The sequence below is a fragment of the Gymnogyps californianus genome, chromosome 20 (genome assembly GCF_018139145.2).
Source record: "Gymnogyps californianus isolate 813 chromosome 20, ASM1813914v2, whole genome shotgun sequence".
NCBI lineage: Eukaryota > Metazoa > Chordata > Aves > Accipitriformes > Cathartidae > Gymnogyps > Gymnogyps californianus.
Genome location: NC_059490.1, coordinates 12,268,324 through 12,288,294, shown reverse-complemented (window position 1 = coordinate 12,288,294; position 19,971 = coordinate 12,268,324). Strand labels below are relative to the sequence as shown.

Genomic DNA, 19,971 nt, shown 5'->3' with positions numbered 1-19,971 from the left:
CCTTGGCAAGCGCTGCCCTGATGGTTGCAAATGGGTGAGAGGCGCTCCCAATGAGACAACACTTCTCTGAATAAGGAAGTCTGCACTTTCCTCCTTCCCACAGAAATCCTTCACCTCTTAACAACTTGTCATTGCAGGGAGAACTATTTTTTTTCAGAGAAACAAGCTGAGAGGAGGCCCACACAGGAGTCAGCGTGACTGGGTGAGCGTTAGGAAGCACTGAAGCTCTCGATTGCGCTGGCTGGGGCCTTAAGCAGAGGTGTCTGAATAATTCATTGCAAATCAGAAGCTTGTGTGTGCATGTGCAGACCTTCAGACCTCACTGGTCACCTTTTCTCCTGACTTAACGATTTCTCTTTTAGTGTGAATTAAACTGACTCTCCATAGAAGAGCCCTAATCCCAAGCCCAGCCTTCCTCTGCTATCAGCCCGCACCAAGCCAGGCTGTACCACACCACTTTGCATCAGGTAAGGATCCAGCCTTTGGCTGTTAAAGCGCAGGGATGTTACAAACCCACTGTATTACACCTGGATTATTCTCTTCTCTGCCTGCCCTCCTGCAGGCACAAGGCAGGGCTGTTTCCCACGGCATACCCTCCATCGCTTTGTGCAGCACAGGCACTCAGTCAGAAGTTGGAAACATCCAAGGGGAGGAAAGGGCGTGGGATGACAAAATGATACCACAAACCGTACCCTGTGGGCTGCCCTACAACACATTCACATGCTGTTTGTGCGCTACAGACCGATACGCTGAGGACTGATATACGCAGAATGGCAGCAGCTTTAATGTGAGGATGGCAGCACAACCCAGCTGAGCATCAGACCAGGAACACTGCACTCTCTGTAGCAGATTTTGGTTTAAGGGCACGGGAATCAGCAGACTGTCAGCTGACGGAGAGGACGCTACCATTTCTCTGCGCCTTCGCTGCCGTGCGACATGGAACAGGCCGCTGCATCTGAGCTTCCCCTGCTGTGAAAGAGGCGCAATGAATTTAGTCATCTTTGAAGGCAGAGCCCCAGCTGGTCTGGATATCACAAACAAAAGGGCACGAAGAATTAGTAACCACATGAGTAGACAACCTTTTCTCATCATCTCCCTGACCACAGCTTCTGGGAAGCTCTTTTTTGACTCACTCTTCCCACCGATTTCCTCGCTGCAGCGGGTACCACCCCACATGTGGCTCGCGTCCCCCTCCTCGAGTCGCGTTAGCACTGCAAGCCCCCGCGGGGGACGCGAACGCTGCTGGTTCCCCAGCAGCTCCCCAGTTGCCCGGCTTTGTGGCCCACTGCTCCCCGCGCTGCGGGGCCGAGGAGCCGGCGGCAGCTCCGGCCCGGCGGCTTCAGCACCGCGGACAGCGGCGGGGCAGCGGGAGCCGGGCCCCGGCCCGGTGGGCGGGGGTCCCCGGGGAGCCGAGCCCCGGCCCGGTGTGTGTGTGTCGGGGGGGGGGGGTTGTCCCCGGGGAGCCGAGCCCCGGCCCCATTGCGGCTCCCCGCCGGGAGCAGCGGAGCTCCGGGAGCCCGGCTGCGGGGGGGGGGGTGGGGGGGGGGGGGATGATGTCCCCGGCGGTGGGCTCGGTCCCCCGTGGCCCCGCCGCGCCCCGGTGCTGCCGGAGCCGCCGCTCCAGCCCGCAGGCGCCTGTCCCGGCCCGGCTCCCGGCGCGGCCCCGCTCGCCGCCCGCCCGCGCCTCGCCCCGGCGGAGCTCCCCAGTTCCGGTCACGTTGCCGCCTGTTTACGGCGCGGCTGCCGGCGGGCGGCGGGGCCGGGCCGGGCCGGGCGAGGCGGGGCCGCCGCAGGCAGCGCGGGCAGCGCGGGAGCCCGGCGCGGCCCCGGCCCCGGCCCCGGCCCCGCCGCCGCCCCATGACGCCCAGCGGGCGCCCCGCGGGGCCCCGCCGCTCCCCGCAGGTAAGGGACCGGGGCTCGGCGGGGGATGGCGGCCGCGGCGCGGGCTCGGCGGAGCCCCCGGGCAGGGAGAGCGGCCCCGGCGGGCGGCGGCGGCGGCCGAGGCGGCGGCGCGGAGCTGCCTGCGGGGGGAAGCGGGCGCTGGCGCGGGGCCCCGAGGGGACGCGCAGCCGGGCTGCGGAGCGAGCGGGGAGCCGGCCGGGGAGGGGTGTCCTGCCCTGCGCTGCGGGGGGACCGTCCCTCCAGAAGTTGCCCGCGGCCGCTCTCGTGCCTTGTTCTGGAAGTTGCTTCACCCCGCACATAGCCAGCCACGGCTCGCGTCTGCTGCCGCTGCAGAGAGCGGCTCCAGGCACTGCAAGGCTCTGCCTGTCGGCGCTGGCAGCTGCAGAGTTCGGTGTCTGTAGAAGGACTCAGCTGGGGACCGGAAAGCGTTGCTCCGAAATTCCCAAAGTGCAGGATGGCACCACCGGGATCACCCACTCAAGAGGATGATTGACTCAAGGCGCTGATGGTGGGCCAAATTCTGCTCCTGACGGAGAGCTGAATCCATAGTTAATTCCCCCGGAGCCAGCAGGAGAAAACGCGGCCTTGCTTTCAGCATCTGCAACCAAACGACAAGCTTCAGCTTTGGCTGTTAGTCAGGCAGTTTTGTTTAGAGAATTGCGAGAAAACACAATAATTTATAACCGACGTTGGTATTGATTTTATCTTTAACTAGATACTGATAGATAATGAATAGCAAATAGGACTCCGAGTGTAATTCTGCCTCTGCTGAGATCAGGGAAGGCTTCCCACTGACTTGCCCAAGGCCAGGATTTCACCTCTAGTTTCTATTCCTGGCATTGCCACTACCTCTGTGACCTTCTGCAAGTTTCTTAGCTTCCTGCTGCCTCGTTTTCCTTACATTTAAAGACATACTTGCTTCGTGGCATTGTTGCAAAGTTTGTGTTCGTATTCTTTGAGATCGTAAATACTAAGCAGTATAGATTTCTAGTATGTCAGTGTTTATTCCTGCATATGTTTTAATGCGATGGAGAGGGGGTTGCTGGCAACCACAGCAGGATAAATTATCGACCTGTTCCTGCAAACCATGTCTGTGCCCTCTGACTCCTAGTTAATTTGCCATTTATGGGGAAAAATGATTACGCGGACAAGGGCTCGGTGTGACGGTGTTTGCGCTGGGGTACATGTACGTGCAATACCGTATCTGCCTTTCAAATGCATTATCAGGAACTGAGGTTTTTTCTTGGGTCAAAGTTTTGGGATTCTGATTGGCGTTAAACAACAGACATCAGTATAGTTTTGCCCTGGAAGGAAGTTCTCAATCTGTCTGTGCAAAGGAAATCGGCTCTTAGCAGACGTGCAACTAAATTGGTCATTGTAGCTACTTCAAGAGGCTGCTTCAGTCATTTTGTTTTGTGAAATAAGCATTCTGATAAATTGGGACGAAATTGCGAATCTCACAGGTCTTCTGATAGCACTTTGAAACACCCAGCTGAGATCAGGACTGCCGACGTGCCTTGTCCCAAAGACTGTGGTCGCATGGTGAAAAGACAAGGAGTGAGGAAAAACAAATGTGTTTTAGAGGCGGGGGCAGGCCCACAGGAAGGCTCAGCAGTCAGGACCGTGCCCACGATCCCCCAGCATGGGGTGCTGCAGGGGACTGAGCCCAGCGCCGCTGCACCCCACGCCGGTGCCGTGGCCTGGGCTTGGAGAGCCTCTGCTGGGGGAGCAGGCAGGGGCAGAGCGGGCAGGGGTGGCCGAGCCTAGCAGGGAAGCTTTCTCTCAGGGAGCAGCTCTCCAAGGCCCGTTCTGGAGCGTGCTCACCTATTCCTGGTGAATATCTCCCCATGTTCTTGTTCATGGGTCGCACTCACACGGACTCCCGTGAACTGCTCAGGCTCAGCAGCCCAGAAACCTCCTCTAACTTATCCGGCACTTTACCAGCTAAGCTTTCACAGTCTCTCTGAGTACATTTGCAGCTGAGGGTTAAGATATTAAACGTGCATTTTTAAGGCTAAAGATCTGGTCCCAAGTGCCCTGCTGAGAGCTGTCCTGCAATGCCAGGGAGAGGCCTGGGAGTCCTGTGCTCAAAATCTTGGATGGTCAGCAAGGGTACCTTGTTCCTGGAAAGCTCTCGGTGATGGCGCAAAGCCCCTTGGATGTCCAATCTCCAAAACCAGAGACAGCATTCAGCCACAGCTCTGCAGGGAGAAGGGGCCAGCTCAGACCGTAGGTGTCACCTTCGAATAGGGGCAAAAATCACTGTTCAGCTGATTGCTGCCTCCTTTCCAGCTCTGTGCGTGTGTCTATATACAGCTATCAGAAGCACAAGGACACAGAGCATCCTTCAAGCTAAAGAGGACTATCACTTACCCTTGGCTTTTATTATGAATGGCATTGTTTTCTAGAGTTGTAACCTCATACGTAACTCCTCAGAGTCACAGAGTACATGGTCACTGCGAAGGCTTCCACCACCAGTTCCTTTGGCAAGTTAGAACTAGTCTGGAAAGGAAAAGTAACAGCTACAGCAGCAAGGCAGGGATGAGAGCGGGGTCACTTCCAACCCCATCCCTACTTGCTGCAGTACAGCCCTCCTTTTGGGAGCCGCGCTCGCGAGGCTGGGGCGAGGGGAGCTGGTGCTTATTAGCATCCCTGGGAGGGACAGCCCTAGTCACTGCGCTTTGGCTCTTGTGTCTCTGGAACAGGCTGAAGGCTCTTGCCTTGCTTCACCACATACAAATATGGTCATCAGCACTTGCTGGGTGCTTTGAAGCCCTCAACATGGGGAGCTTTGGCGTTATTAGCTGGGAGATGCGGTGGCCCTGTAAAGCATTATTAAGTCAGCCAGCAGCAGCAGCTAATCCTTGTTAACTCCCAACACCTCCCAAGTGATAGTGCTGGTGAAATGACCAAAGGCACGCATCAAACTAAAGGCTCAAAATGCTGTTGCAATCTCCACTTGACTTCAGAAGCAACGGAGGGAAGATATCAGTTGTTGAGAGTTTGGTCCTGAAACCCTTTGGGGTAACGGGTGGACACAGCCCCGGCGAGGCGAGAGTTCATCCGCTGCCTTCTGGTAACGTTAGAGACACTTGAACAGCTTACAGATGCAATGGAAGCCTCAGGACTAAATTGCAGCTTCGTTAATAGCTCTTGGCTCTTGCATCATTACCTGTGACACAGAGCTGTCTATCGGCTGCGGAGTGGAACGGCTCGTTCCTCCCTTCGCCCACGGGGACCGTGGGGTGGTGAAGCAGTGGCAGCCCCAGGTCACCGCCCGCAGCCCCCCGGGCTCCCGTTGCGAGGGGCACAGGAGCCCCAGGAGAGATCTCCCCATCTCTGCTCTCAGGCAGCAGCGCGACCGTCACCAGCGATGGCCCCGTTTGCCTGTGAAGGCAGCTCCTGCCCCTGCCTGCCTCGGTGTCCTCAGCGCTGACGGGAGTTTCATGCGTGGACAAAACGAGGTGCTCTCCCCCAGACACGATAGCTCTGACGTTCCGGCCACAAGCTGAGGGCTCTTTCTCAAGGGAAGGGCTGAAAGTCACGTTGGACAGGCAAAGCCGATCCAAACCCGCTAAGGATTTCCCATAGCAATTTTTGGAAACAGACTTTTTTTCCCCCATACGCAGGTACATTATGCAGGCTTTTTATCTTCCAAATCAGAGACAACAAACAGATCTCAATTCCAGAATTTTTTTCTTTGACTTTCTTTACAGCTTGATATTTATCAGCTATTTTTAAAGGAAAACATTTTCATTGGTAAAAAAGGGTAATTTCCTACTTAATGGGAGGAGGGAAAGTTCAATGGAAAATTTGCAGCCGTTTCTACTAAAGACATTTCAACTAGACAGAACAAAGCGCTTGAAAATAGCACTACATATCCCCCGGGCTCCGTCCAACCTACTTTCTGACGTTTCCCGAGACGAGGTGCCACAGGTCCCGTCAAGAAGCTGCTCCAGAGCCCAGCACGTCGCGCTTTCACAGCCCCCCCGCAGCCAGGGCTGGCGGGAGGGAATATGCCGTAGTGTGATTTGTGTTCCTAGCCTACGGCAGATGCCAGATAACTTCCCTAACTGTTGCACTGGCACAAGTAAATATACCCCCGTCACACCTTTAACGAATCCCCGTCGTTGCCAGCCCTCACGGTACGAAGAACGAACGCCAGCTCTCCTGTCCGTTGATTACAGTGCCATCAGGAAAGGCTAGGTGACTTACAAGACTTAAAAATCATCACCTTGCCACTCAAGAACAGGAGTGATTAGGAAGTTAAGTCTAGAGCTAGATTTGTTTTTTTCCCCTGGTTCCATTTTAAAATGCCCAGCATTGAGGGACTGCAAATCCCTGGGGTTCCTGGAAATGCCCGTGGTTTCCTCGCACAGAGCATGCACACCTTACCTTCAGCCAGGCAGGACTGAGCAGGCTGAGCCAGGGCTATTTTCACTTACATGACATTGTTCCACAGGGAAGCTTTAAGCCGGTATAAATCGTACCTCCCACAATAAGCACCTTAAATGAGAAGCAGGACCTTTGTATCTGTTGCTTTTACGTATCACACCAGCCTTTTTCATGCTTTGCCATCGCATTCATGGGGTGAATGTTTGGAGCATTTCATTCCCTGCATAGCAGACCCATCCTAAAACTCAAAATTTCATTATTTTGCCTCCAGAAATGGCTCCCTGGGACATGAAAAAACCCAAGTGACAATCCACCATATATGCCAGAGCCAGTTCCCGTTACCCAATATTCCTATTTTAGGCTTTATGCGGAGCCCCCGCAGCCAGACGCACCCCCAGGCTGCAGAGCCCGCAGCAGGAGCCCCAAGCCACCCCTCCGAGGGGGACAGCCAGGCCAGCCCCCCGCCCCAGCCCCCTCGTACAGCTTGGTCTGACCCCCTCAAGCAGGGGCAACCACAGGAGAACACAATTTCTATCATTTCTACTTATTTACATGCCAGTTCGGTGTTGCAGCTGCCTCTAACCACCCTGCCTGTGCACCACCAGCATCACAAGTTGGGGTACCCACCTAGCCCCCTCCCAGCGCACCCCACACCGGCTGCAGGAGAGGAACGGCAGCACCAGAGCTCCCCAAACCCTCCGCGCTGGCCTGCCTCGGGGGCATTGCAACTGAGAAATCCCCCGTGGAAGCCAGGCTGATGGCTGGCTGCTGGGCTTGCAGGGGGTGCAGCAAAGCAGAGCTCCCCTCAGGCAGCACCCCAGGAGGCAGAGCAGCAGCACCCCATTGCGGGGGGGGTTTATACCCCGGGAGGGCCGGGGCAGCTGCGGGGCTGAGCCCAGGGCAGAGCCGGAGCAGAAGCAGGGATGCTCAGCCTGGGCGAGGGGTGGCATGAAGGCAGCACCACGCTGCGCCACGGCCCCTTCTCCCCAGCCGCAGGGCATCGCCCACCCTCTCGCCCCCGCAGCGGTCTCCTGTACATAGGGGCTGACTTTCCCCACGGATCCCACAGCGGCTGTGGCTACACGAGCCGTGTCAGCAGAGCCGCCAACTTGCTGACGGAAAGGGTCACGTAGGTGCCAGGAACCGGGGCTGGTGAGGGCGGGCTGGGGCTGGCTGTGGGGCGATGGCACAGCAGCGGGGCACAGCAGGAAACACCCCGAACCCCTTAGTTATGGAGCTTCGCTGCACCCCCCCTTTCAGGAAATAGTAGGAATACGGAGACCTGACTTTCAGGATTTCATGAATCTGGAGGGGCTTTGGCAAGAACAAAGCTTTGAACTCGGGGCACTGCCAAGATCGCTTACTGTGGAATCGAGCTTAAATGCAGTTTGATTCGATTTCGGTTGCGGGAATTATCTTAAAACGTACTACATTACCGAGCTGGGCGTGCCGTAAACATGAGCCAAAGCACTCGCTTAGTTCTGAAGTTTCTATAGAAAGAAAACTGAAGTCAGGCGCGGAGGAAGGAGGGAAGGGAAGCAGCTTCCCAGGGACAGGACGGTGCATGCCGTCCCTCAGGCTTGCTGGCACAACGTCTCCCCACCATCACCTCGGTTTGCTGTAGCTTCCCCTCCTCCCGGGCTGGGTGCGGGGAGTAAGGACGGATTCCACATCCATACGAAATGGTATTTCCCAGGATTACGGGTTCTTTCAGGGGGTTATTTTTATCTCCCGGGTGCAGCGGCACAGGTAGGCAGCTCGCGCAGCTGCTTTGCTGAAGCCATGAATTAACACGTGGTGATGGACCCCCAGCGCCGGCTGAGCCGCCCGGCGCAGGACTCACAGCAGCTCTTGTCTGCCAGGCGAATTATCAGGGAAGACGTTTCTTCTTCTGGAAGACAACATGACTCTCCTCGCCACATAACACTGATCGGGTTAGATGGAGCATATTGTATTTTTCATGTGTTAGATCTCTCGCTGCAGTTACTGCTTCGTAATATGTGGCTTGTCAAGCGAGAGCCAAAATCGTCTCTGGTGCAACTCCCACCTGGGGACTGCGGGGAGCAATCCTGTCCCAGATGCAATCCTGCTCAGTGATAAAACATTTCCTAGGGCCAAATTCAAAATAGAAATGAGCCGTTCCGATGCCAGGGTCCATGCAGCAGCGTTTTCTGCTCATGCAGTCTCTGAGCCTCCCAGCCCGAGCGCAGGCAGGACGGGAGCCGGCCCCGAGAGGCGCTGGGGCGGGGGGATGGCTTGGGGACCATTCCCCACGGATCTTCTGAGCAGAGCTGCTTCGCCCACAGCCACGTCCCCGTGGAAAGGGTAGATGAGAGCAGTCACCCACCTTGCACCCAGCGGGCTCTGCCCCTCGCAAGGGCTCCCGGGACGGGGCTTGCAAGCCCAGTGTGCTGCTGCATGTCTGATCACGAGCCATCTCTGCTCCCCGCAGGCCTGGACCGTGAATTTGGTTGCGATGGAGACCGTATCCCTGGAGCACCAGATCCAGAGCGTGCAGCGGCACATCGCTTTCCTGAAGAAGGAGCAGATGGAGCTGCTCCATGACCTGCACCTGGAGATCCTCCGCTTGCAGAAGCACTGCTCAGGTGAGCGTTGGGGTGGCCACGGCGTGTGGGAGCTGTGTGCCCACGGAGCACGCTGGGCAGGAAAGCTCCTGCTGGCACCCTGGGGCCCGGGGCCGGTCCCGCGCGGGAGCTCGCGCTGGCGTTCAGCAGGACGCGGAGGAGGCAAGCACCAAGCCGCAGGGCATCCTGCTCGGTGTGGGATCAGGGGATCTCCATCCCCTTCAGCCTCCCGCTTGCACCCCTGGCCCAGGTGCCACCAGCCCCTCCCCAGACCGCGCTACTTGGCCACCAAATCTGGTGTGGGTCAAACCCCCTGAAAGCACTCCTCTGCGAGTGGGTGCCAGCAGCTTCCTCCAGCTGCACCACTGAAGAACCAGAGCGATTTTTATTCTGGGCATCAGCTGGCCGGGTGGGTGATAAGACAGGAGGCTGTGTTGATAATCCATCATTAAAACCCTCTCCTTTTGTTTTCACGCCGTGCTCAGGGCACACTTCTGAGCGAGGATTAGCCCCAGTAGCTCAGCACTCTCCCCAGCTGCGTGTTCCTGCACCTTGCAGTAGTTTGGCTGCAGTAGTCGCTACCCTGAGGGATTCACTGGTGTAAGGAAAGGGAAAAACCCAGCATTAGCCAGCAAGACAGTCCTGCCTTTTCCTCCCATGATCTGTGCCCACAAAGGTATTTTGATTATGAAAATGTAAAAGCAGTTCATCATTTCTCCCAGGTGCCAGTAGACTAGGGGAAGGAAGAGGGTTGAACGCCGTTGATAACGGGGGCGTATGAGACCATGCCAAGGCCACTTTCAGAACAGGAGGAAATGTGATTTTCTTGTTTATATTTTGTTACTCTTTATTCTCTTGCACACAGAGAGGTGAAATCCCTCTTTACTGCGGCGGTGCTGAATGAGCCCTCTCGCCAGCAGCATCAGCACATCTTTTCCCCCGCCCCAGGCTGCTCCCCGCTCTGGAGGCAGGGTCCCTGCCAGGCATCCTCAGCAGCCCCTCACCGAGGCTGCAGCCTCCCAGCCTTTCCCGAGACTGGGGGCTGTCACCAGGAGCCTGGCCCCTCAGGAAGGGAGCGAGCGGCTCCCCAGGGTCACGGCAGCCCCTGCAGCGGCCGGCCAGGGTCTGCCCATCTCCAGTCCCCGGGAAGCACAGGCACAAGCCTGGCGCGGGGCTCGGGACCTGCCCCAGCTGTGGGGTGCACGGCCGCCAGCCCCCCACCCACGGCCCCGCTGCGGCAATGTCGCCCTCCCCTTCAGCCAGCCTCGCAAGAGTGACGGCTCCCTGGCCTCCTGTCCGCCACCGAAACTCATTCCAACTTGTGCCATCGCTCTCATCAATAATTCAGCCGTAGCTAATTACTCCTTGTCTTCCAGCCTCTCTTCCTCCCTGATTCCTGGGAAACAAAGACATGTCTGCATTGATAGAATTGTCTGTTTTTCCCCATCCTTTCCGAGCTTTTGCTGTTCTGTTTCATTGTTTGAATGGCTTCATCTATGGCCTTTTCAGATAGGGGAGACAGTGGAGTTCTCATGCCTAAATCAGGCTGGGGGATTCTGAGTCCCCAGGGGCAGAAATGAGCCCGTGGCACCATTGGTTATTAGCGATCTCCTTCCCAGTGCGGCCGAACGACAGCACTGTCTGACCAGACAAGTCACGTCCTCATCTGCGAGGTGTGTGCTTCTGCAACACCTTTGCCTTAGGAGCGATGGGGGCAAAGCCCCTGGTTAGTTTTAAGATGACTTCGCTGATGGTTTGAATGCCGTTACCTGCTGGGGCTGTTTGCAGGAGGGAAGTGGAGTCAGTAAGTCAGCACTTCTCCCGATGTGGCCCTGCGGAGCTGCGCCGGCTGCCCTGGAGCTGTTGTTTCAGACCTTAACTTTTGCACCATTCCCTCGGTCTCCCCGAGGCATCACCGTTGGAAATGCCCTCCCTCCTGCAGAGCTCTTGTTTCTCAGCTGCCACCTCCTCAGCCCTGAGAAGCTCAGTTCGCCTGCAGCGGCGGCAGCAGCAGTGGCAGTTTCCAGGTGCCGGAGCACTCGCCGACGGCGGGACCATCTGCTCCGAGGGGGAGCTGAGCCGGCTGGGTGCGAGGGGCTCCCAGGGGAGGCACGCAGCAAGCCAGCACCTTTGGATCCAGGCTGGATCCAGCAGCAGAACAGCCGTGTTTGGGGGGACCTTATTCAAGTAAATAAATGCTCAGGTTTGCTGCCTGTGGACCCAAGGCAGTTCCCTTTACAGGAAGGTAACGCAGCCCAGAGCCCCGTGCTGTGATTCATTTATTGGAACGAGCCTCGTGTTGCAGAGGAGAGTTGGCTTCCCTCCCACTCCCGTTTTATTTGCAAGGTATAAACACAGCAGAAATAGCAATAGATTCCTCTGACTGTTCTGTTTCTCCTTTTACTGGAAGATGAGCTCAAGCCTTGTGGCAATAATTAGCCTGCTCAGGGGTGTTAGCAGAGCGAGGGAGGGAAGGCTGGTGCCGGGAGCAGAGCGGGGTTTGGGGGGAATCCCTGCAGGCGGTGCAGTGGATAGCAAAGCTGGCCGGACGGGCTGTGCCGATGGTCCCTCCGCACTCTCACACACTGGGGCACCAGGACAGTCCTCCCAGGCAGCAAAGGGGGAAGTCCGACATGTTAAGAGAAGCCGTGTCTTAAATAAACCATGTTAAGAGAAGCCGTGTCTTAAACAAACCCATTTCTAGCTTGCCTGCGAGCGTCTAGCCCCCCCGAGGGACACTCCAAGAGGGTCACAGGCCCTCGGGCAGCTGGGGCTGGGGGGGTCCTGCGGGGCAGACCCCTGTGCCCTCGCCCACGGCAGGGAATACAGACCAGCATGTCCTAGCCCACGGTAGGGAATACAAACCCCTCCTTGGCCGCCTCCTGCACCAGGCAAGTTGAAGTGCATCGCCCGGCAGTGCTCCGTCCCCTGCCCTGCGCTGGGGACACCCAGAGGCACCGGGGCCGAGCCGGAGAGCCACTGGGAGCCGGTTGCAGCCGGGGCCGGCAGCACGGGAGGTGGGATACAGAAGTGCAGAGCAGCTGGATCCGTCCCGCAGAGGCCAGGAGCGCCCGGGAGCCCTGCGGGGTGCTCTCCCCTGGACTTGCCCCTCGGGGATCGTGGGGACGGCACCGGGGCAGGTTCCCACCAGCCCCCGTGGCTCCAGTGCAGAAGTTGGGACCCCAGGCTGTGCATCATCCCCGAGCCCTGCACTCGCTCAGCAGGGCGATGTCTTCTTTGGAAACGGACGACTGCTTTAGTTTTCATTTGAAATATAGCTGAGACTCCAAACCTATTATTTTAGCTTCAGAAAAATAACACAGTTGCTACTGATTTCCAAGGGGGCAGTCAGGAGCGCTGAAAGCTTTCCAGAAACTGCATTACATTCTCAGTTACTTCTGCCTTCTCACTACAGATTTGTTTTCCAAGACAGACAGGCAGAGTAGCCTGAGCCAAGTGTTTTGTTTCAGAAGGATGGCAGTGATGAGGATTAGAGTCAACATGAAAGCAGATTAAAAGAAAAATGTAGGGCAACGATTAACCATTTGAACTCATTTTCAGGGGAAAAAAACCCCAAAACAACTGAATGCTGCTGCTGCCTCTCTCCTCCTCCTCTCAGAGCTGCTGGTGGTTTGGTGGGCTCTGATAATTAATTCAAAAGAGATTGTCTGTAAAAGTGTGCAGGGTAAAGTGAACTCCAGAAAGTCCCTGAGCTCCCTCCCTCACCGCCCTTTGTGAGCTGGTTTTGTAGCCCAGGGTGAGGCGGAGAGCAGGCAGAGTGCAGGCAGCCAGCAGGCAGTGTGTCAGGGCTGAGCAGGTGGGCAGGGGCTGCAGCCCTGTGATGGGCTCATCCCCACAGGACGCTGCCCTTGCTGCTGCTGCTGCTGCTGCTGCTCCCGGGTGCAGCGCGGGCATGGGGCAGCTCTGCCTGCGGCTGCCTGCACCCGAACCCCGGACCTGCAGCACTGCCACCCTGTCCTGGGCCCACGGTAGCGGGAGGCGGGACAGTCGCAGGGACAGTTTGCGGTGCCCGAGGTCTGCAGCCCATGTCCCATGGTGGGACATCTGTATCCAGCAGCCCTCGGGAGGCTGGGGCCACATCCCGCTCCTCTCCAGCGCTGCCGCCTCCTTGCCCTCCTCTGCCTGGGGAGATACCCGCAGCACCCGGGCTGCGCTCGGTGGCAGGCTGAGAGGGGATTTTGAAGCTACACGTTGCCCCTGGAGCAGGGCAGCATCCTTCTGCAGGCACATCGTGCAGGGACGAGGCCATCCCGCTTGTGTCACGTGCAGAGGCAGAGATGAGCCTGGAAGCACTAAATTATGAAATACTTCGGGCGGCAGCTTACACTTTGGTCTATTTTCAGTCCATTGCTCTGCTCTTTGTCCTGATTTAAAGCACCAAAAATGGTTCAGCAACTCTCTTAGAAAAAGAAAAGGCATTGCCGGAGAAACGGAGCCTCCTGCTCCACCATGGGGCAGGACCTGCAGACGCTGCCTTGGCCACATCACAGGGGCAAGCGCTGTGGCAGATGCCAGATCCTAAGGCTGCTTAATAATGTATGAATTGCTGGAATCGTCTATTTTTGGCTCAGCCTGTGGCTGGTGCTCTGAGATGGCCATGCTCATACCATGGGCTGGGCAGAGGCAGTGCCACAGCCACGGTGATTGCCAGTGCCCCGGCAGCACTGGCGGGGAGCAGAGGGAGACACAGGGAGCGCGCGGGACGGGTGGGATGCTCCTTCTCAGTCCTGTTTGATTTCTCTTCCAGAGCTCACCCATGACCTGGAAATAAAAGAGCTGGAAGCCCGCCAGCAAGGTAAGAGATAAGGGGGAGCGTGTATGGGTGCGTGGGGCCACCCGAAGAGCCTGCAGCCGGAGGGGGCCCATCAGGGCCGCCCAGGGAGGGGACATGGACCTTGTCTGCAGGGGACAGTCGGGCTGAGGGCAGGGCTGCGGCCGGGAAGGCAGCGTGCACATTCACAGCCTGTTGGCAGCCGTGTTAAATGCCTGGGCAGCCGCCTAGGAAGGTTTTGCATGTGGAAGCCAGCATCCCTAGGTTGGCTTTGCTAACGCCCTGACACAGACCCCCCGGGAGCAGCTCATGGACCCCCAGGGCAGGACTCAAAGCCTGCGAACCCTTCAGCCCCAGGGAAAAGCCAACAAGGACATTATCAGCCCCCCCTCCAGCTCCGCTCACCGATTGCAATCCAGACGCTGATTCAGAAAATCTCTCGGCACTCTTGGTTCATTAAACAGTCAGTTTTGCCCACAAAATAATCTTTCCAAAATAAGGGCGAGAAACGTCTTGGTGCATGAAAAATGTCTGCAAGCTCCAGGCACCATCCCAGGCCTGGGACCCGCAGCAGAGAGCTGCCCAAAAGGCATTTCACAACGTGCTGTCCCCTCGGGCCACCCAGACCCGTGTCCTGCAGCCCCTCCCAGGGCAGCCCTGGAGCTGGGACAGGCAGCCCTGCCCGGCTGGAGAGCCCTGGCAAAGCACTTCTCCAGCCCAAAGGCAGCCTCATCCACCCGGGACAGGCAGACGGGACTCAGGGTAACTGGAAACCCGCAGGCAATTCCCCCATCCAGAGGCCGCCACAGGCAGGACATCTCCTGCCAGACCAGCATGGCACAGGGCTCTGGCGTCTCTCGGTGCTGGCAAGCAGCGCGCTGGCCCCTGCGACCCGATGGCCGAGCGCAGATTTTCAAATGAAAGCCTGTGCCGAGGGACACAGGAACGAGGAGCTGGCGCTGAGCTTGCCCGGATTTCAGCTCCTCTCCTCCAGCAACCAGTGCCCAGACGGGCAGGGGGCCTGCCTGCGGGCCGGGCTGTGCCCGGCTGCACAGGGACACGCCGGCGGAGCAGGGACACCCCAGGCACGGCGTCCTGCTGCCAGCACGCAGCTGGGCGCTGCTCCCCTCCTTCCTGAGCGTCCCTCTGCCGCAGCCCCTCATCTGGAGGCGGCCGCAGCCGCTCCCTGCGTCTCGCACACACACACACGCACCCGCAGCCCTGACCCGCGGAGCAGAGTCCGGCCAGCCTGGCACCTGAGCGGGATGTGTTGGACAACTCTCCGGGCGGTGGACTCTGGCCGATGGGGCCCACGGGCAGGAGCTGGGCACTCTCCCGAAGGATGTGCCTGGCTCATCCACCCTTCCCGGGCAGCTGCCGTCCCCTTTCCGGCAGGGCTGCGGTGCCCCGGGGCTCCCACCGCCCGCGGGGCTGGGGCCATGGCCCCGCTCCGTCCACAGTCCGGCGGGGAGGGGTGCATGTCGGTGTCCCCAGAGTGTCCCTCTGGGCTTCGGTCCTGCTTGGCCTTGCCTCTGTCCCGATGTGCCACAGGCTGAGACCACCCTCGCCACGCTGCTCCCACGGACCAGCAAATGCCACTGCACAGCTCCAGGTGACGCATCCCCGTCCCCAACAGCACCCGGGTCAGGCAGGGGCAAGCAGCAGTGCCCGGGCACCCATGGCCGGCAGAGGATGCTCTGTGAGCAGCCCGGCTCCTCTTCCTCCTCCGTCCCAGGGATGAAGCTGAAACTTGTCCCTGGCGCTGCCCGGGCACGGTCCCCGGCGCCAAGCCCCAGCCTGCGCTTCGTCTGGGGCTGTGCCAGGACGGGTGCGGGGCCACCCTCACCGGGTCCGTTGGGGTTCTCGTCCCTTGGCAGCACCCTCACTCAGTGCTGTGGCTGGCTGCAGGGGGATTTGGGGCTCCCAGCCCCGGGGCCGTCCCCAGGAGGGGGATGCGCAGCGGGCAGTGCACACCCAGCCCCTCTCAGCCCATCCCAGCCCCCAGCAGACCCCCGTTCCCACCTCGCCTCCCTCCTCCCGCTGAGCCCGGGGTCCCTTCCCTGCGCGGGTGGGCTCACTGCTCGCGGGAGGGCCTGGCGTCCAGCCCGCCGGGTGCCATCAGTGCGTCACAGACCATCATGTGCAGCGAGTCCCACCCACGGGTCTCTGCCCATCCTTCAGCCGTTTAACAGCTTACGGAGAGTAGGATCACATTTGCCACGTTTACAGGGCAACCACCTAATTTAAGATGCCATCAAATGATTGCTCTTCAAATGCCACTCATGTAATAATTACTGTGTGCAACTGCCTCCCTTAAGATCTCATTATAAAGCATTTTTCCTCTCCAGAAGACACTTAGGAGCTGAGGCTATAAAGCCGTTGCAAATCATATTGTAAAAAGGCAGAGATTATTGCAGACAATGGGAGCAGGCCTGGGCAGGCAGGGGTGAGCGCAGGCGGGTGCCAGCCTTGGCGGGGAGCGTTCGCTCCCCTCCCTGCGCCCCACCAAGGGCTGGGTGCAGGAGCTTGCAGCCAGGGCTGCCAGGGGCAGGAGTCCGGCGCAGGCAGAGAGGGTGCACCGGGGTGGTCCGGCCCCCCGTGCCCCTGTGCCGGGCTCACGGCGCAGCCGCACAGCCCGGCCCTCGTGCTGCCTGCTGAGCTCGGCCCCTTCACCACAAGGGTGCAAATCCCCTGCGCCGGCAGCTCCCGCTGCCACCTTGCACCCACGGGTGGGACGTGCCCCCTCCCCAGGTGGCCCCCGTCCTCTAGATACCTCCCAGGGCTGAGCACGGGGAATGCAGCCGGTCACAAGCTGCAGCGGCTGCAAGCGGAAATCTGTGCCTGCGCCGGGTCCCCGGGGTCCCGTGAGAGCCCCGCGCAAGCAGCATGCCTTTCCTTTTGGAGATGACAATGCTTTTTGGCTGAGGACAAGAGCACTTTGAGCCACTGCCCCCCCACTCCCTCCCGCCCAGGGGACACAGAGTGCAGAGGGGAGGTGAAATCCAGCTGCCAGCGACACTCCCGTCTCCTCCTTCCCATTTCAGAGCATCCTTCCCAATGCATCACCTCCAAGACAGTTTCGCTGCCCCAAGTGCAAGGCCACCACCCGCAGAGGACTGCAGGCCCCCAGGAGCCCCCCAGCACACAGGGCTCCCGGCTGTGCCAGCCTGCGGGAGCACTTGCTCGGGGGGGTGTGCTCGGGCCAGCCCTGTCCCTTTGGGGTGCGGGGGCACCTTCCCTGGTGCACAGAAGTAGATCCTTGTGGACTCACACGTGGCCATGGGGCAGGACCTTGTACAGGGACACTTTCAGTGGGCCAGTGCGTTTCCACAGCAGATCGAAGGGTTCCTGGAGGAGAGGAGAGAGTCACCATGAAATGAATCACTGTGGCTGCCATGCTTTCCCTCCACCCCTCACCTCCTCCAGCCTTTCGAGGTCATTAGACAGAAGGGATCGGGGAAATGCAAAGTTTTGTTATCCGTATTGCTCTACAGGTGTTTACTCAATGCAGTCTCTTGATGCCACGATGGCAGGTGGGATGGAGGAAGGAAGGAAGGAAGGAAGGAAGGAAGGATGGATGGATGGATGGATGGATGGTGGGATGGATGTCAGGCAGGTGCTATCCTCTTGCAGGCAGGTGGAAGGGAGCCCACGCGGGCTGGCCGGAGCAGTGCAGGGTGTGCAGGAGCAGCGTGCGGGGCCCCATGTGAAGTCATGCTTTTTGGGTGCCTGTGCTGTGACTCAGAAGGGCTGGGGCAGGGAGGGCGCCCGTCACCCGCTGAGGTGTGGGAAGGGCAGGGAGGGTGGTGGGAGCCGTGGGGAACCTGCCGCTTGATGCAGCGCCTCTGTTTTTACAAGTCCCATCCGTGCCCCGTTGCTGGCAGTCGGCTGCTGGCAGGAGCAGAAAGATGAACAGGTCAGACATTAGAAACCAGAGGTGACGGCATGGTGAGCAGACAGCAGCCGCGGAGGGCTGGCTGCCTGGCCATCCTGCCCCCAGGACGGGCTCCCCCTGAGCCCACTCCTCCCTCCTGGGGTAGAGATTCCTTCCCTGCTGAGCACAGCCCGGCTCCTCTGTAATCCTGGATCAGCATCTCCATCCTCGCTAATCAGGCTGTGGAGTCTCGGGGCTCGAGGTTGATGACCCCTCCTAAGTTGGGCTGATGGTTTCACTGCCGCCGTTTCCTTTTCTCTCCCAGCCCGTATGCTCCCCCGTGCCCTCTGCACACACTCAAAGTCACTTTTAGGGTGAAAAACTAGTTACCTAGGGAAATTTTAAAACTGCAGCACGAGGCTGTGGTGAGGCAGAGGCAGCAGGTTCCATGGCAACGGCATCCTCCACTGAAACTGCCTTTGTTTTCACCCCCAGCATTTGGGTGTTACACATCGCACCATGCCCGCAGCACCGCAGCTCAGGGCTGACGGGGGTTCCCGTGCCTGCCTGCGGTGCGTGGGGAAACGCTGCCTGCGCTGGCAGGGAGCCCGTGCTCGGGCACCTCACGGGGAGTTTTGGAGCCCCGGCTCCAAAAAGCACCCGAGCAGCCTCCGTGGCACTGCTGGGACATGCTGGCATTGTGGAGTTGCCAGCAGCCGCGTCCACGTGCCCTCACAGCCACGTTGGGAGCGTGCAGGGACCTGCCGGGAGCAGTGGGCTGAGGCCGTTGCGCCGGCTGCCTCCCCTGACCCTTTTCTGTGCCTTGCCCCCACAGATGTCCTGGACCGGGAGCTGGAGGAGAAGTGCCGGGCGATGGAGGCCCAGCTGCAGGAGAAGGAGAAGGACAACCTGGAGCTGCGCAAGGAGCTGCAGCACAAGGAGACGCTGGTGGCCGCGCTGCGGTCCAGCCTCCGCAACAAGGAGCGCCGGTTCCTGGAGGAGCTGAAGCGGCGCAGCCACCGCGTCACCATCCTCGACACGGAGCTGCAGAAGCAGACAGAGGCGGCTGCCTACCTCTCCCTGCAGCTGCACGCCACTGCCCAGCGGCTGCCGGGCCCCCGGCCGAGCGGGCGGCCGCCCCCCGAGCAGCCCCCTGCCGGCCCCCCGGCCGAGGGCAGGCCCCGGCGCCGCGGCCACAGGGTGCACCCCCGGCGCCTGCCTGGGGACGGCGGCCACCCCAGGGACCCCACGCAGGAGGAGCACGACGCCATGCCCGACCCGGCCCTCTTCCTCTACACGGCGCGGCCGCACGCCCCACAGCGCCTGCCGCCGGAGCCCCCCGCCCAGGCCCGCGGCACGGCCGGTGCCACCGCGGACCCCCGGGTGCAGAGGCTTCCCCGGCAGCCCGCACAGGAGCCGGTGGCCAGGGCCAGGTCGGCCAAGGGTGAGCCCGGCAAGAGGCAGGGGTCCGGCCCCCGCGGTGCCCCCCGGGCCCGGGAGTAGGTGGTGAGGGGGCAGCATGGCCCGACCGGCCGGGAAGGCCTGAGCCCGGTGGCACTGGTGTGGGCACCGGCCGAGGTTGCTTTCCCCCGTCCCCTCGGAGGGGAAGGGGCAGCAGAAAGCGGATGCCCTGCTCGCCCCTCCTGCCCGCAGGCAGCCAGGGAGGATCCCCCTTGCCCGCAGGGTCTGAGCTGGGGGTGCCGCCGGCGGTGCTGCAGGGCAGGCGGGCAACCCAGCATGGGATCTGTGGAGGGGAAACGGCTGAGCGCCTGTCCAGAGCTTCCAAGGAAAGAAAGAAAGAAAGAAAGAAAGAAAGAAAGAAAGAAAAGAAAGAGAGAAAAAGAAAGAAAAATAGCATTTCTGCGATGAGAAGATCTTCCTGCTGCTGCTGCCCCTCGGAGCGGACGCCGGGTGTGTTTTCCCTGGCTGGGGGTGCCGGGAGGCGGGTGTGCAGCAGCAAGCAACGGGCTGTGCGGCACACGGCTCGGCACAGCGGGATGAGCTCAGCCAGGCCTCCAGCCCTGGGCATCACCGGCACCGGGGCTGGGCTGGGGAGGGTCCCAGACGTCACCAGGAAGGTCCTCCGGGATGCAGGCAGCTGAATGACAGTCGGTCCCGTGGGTGCAGGAGGGATCCCCCCTCCACAGGAACAGTGCAGCCGTGCCAGCCAGGTCCCAGGCCCTCGCTCCCCTGCGCAGCAGTTCGGCTGTCTCTAACACGGATTTCCCCCGCGTTACATTTACACGCAGGACTTGGTACAAGGTGGCTGGACACGAGCCGCGAGCGCCAGCCCTGCCGGACACCCCGTGCGGCTCCTCGCCCGCCGCAGCCTTGCTCCGCGTGCTGCTGGAGCAGGGCTGCGACTCGTGCCCCCCGCGCCGGGCAGGTCTCGTCTCGGCACCAGCATTTCAGTTCTCAGTCAC

At 59.9% G+C, this 19,971-nt stretch overlaps 1 protein-coding gene across 1 annotated transcript; it reads left to right on the top strand.

Moving 5' to 3' along the window:
- The first annotated feature begins 1,857 nt into the window (after positions 1 to 1,857).
- Positions 1,858 to 19,051, top strand: CCDC92B (coiled-coil domain containing 92B). Its single transcript, XM_050908686.1, has 4 exons — positions 1,858 to 1,902; positions 8,750 to 8,903; positions 13,651 to 13,698; positions 18,384 to 19,051. Exons 1-4 carry the CDS (start codon positions 1,858 to 1,860, stop codon positions 19,049 to 19,051), a joined length of 915 nt encoding a protein of 304 aa, XP_050764643.1.
- The last annotated feature ends 920 nt before the right edge of the window (positions 19,052 to 19,971 follow it).

Excerpts from the sequence above, each read along its gene's own strand:
- CCDC92B (XM_050908686.1), top strand. The coding sequence starts at position 1,858 with ATGACGCCCAGCGGGCGCCCCGCGGGGCCCCGCCGCTCCCCGCAG. Across the intron at positions 1,903-8,749 it reads GGCCCCGCCGCTCCCCGCAG|GCCTGGACCGTGAATTTGGT; the intron begins GTAAGGGACCGG and ends TGCTCCCCGCAG. Across the intron at positions 8,904-13,650 it reads CTTGCAGAAGCACTGCTCAG|AGCTCACCCATGACCTGGAA; the intron begins GTGAGCGTTGGG and ends TTTCTCTTCCAG.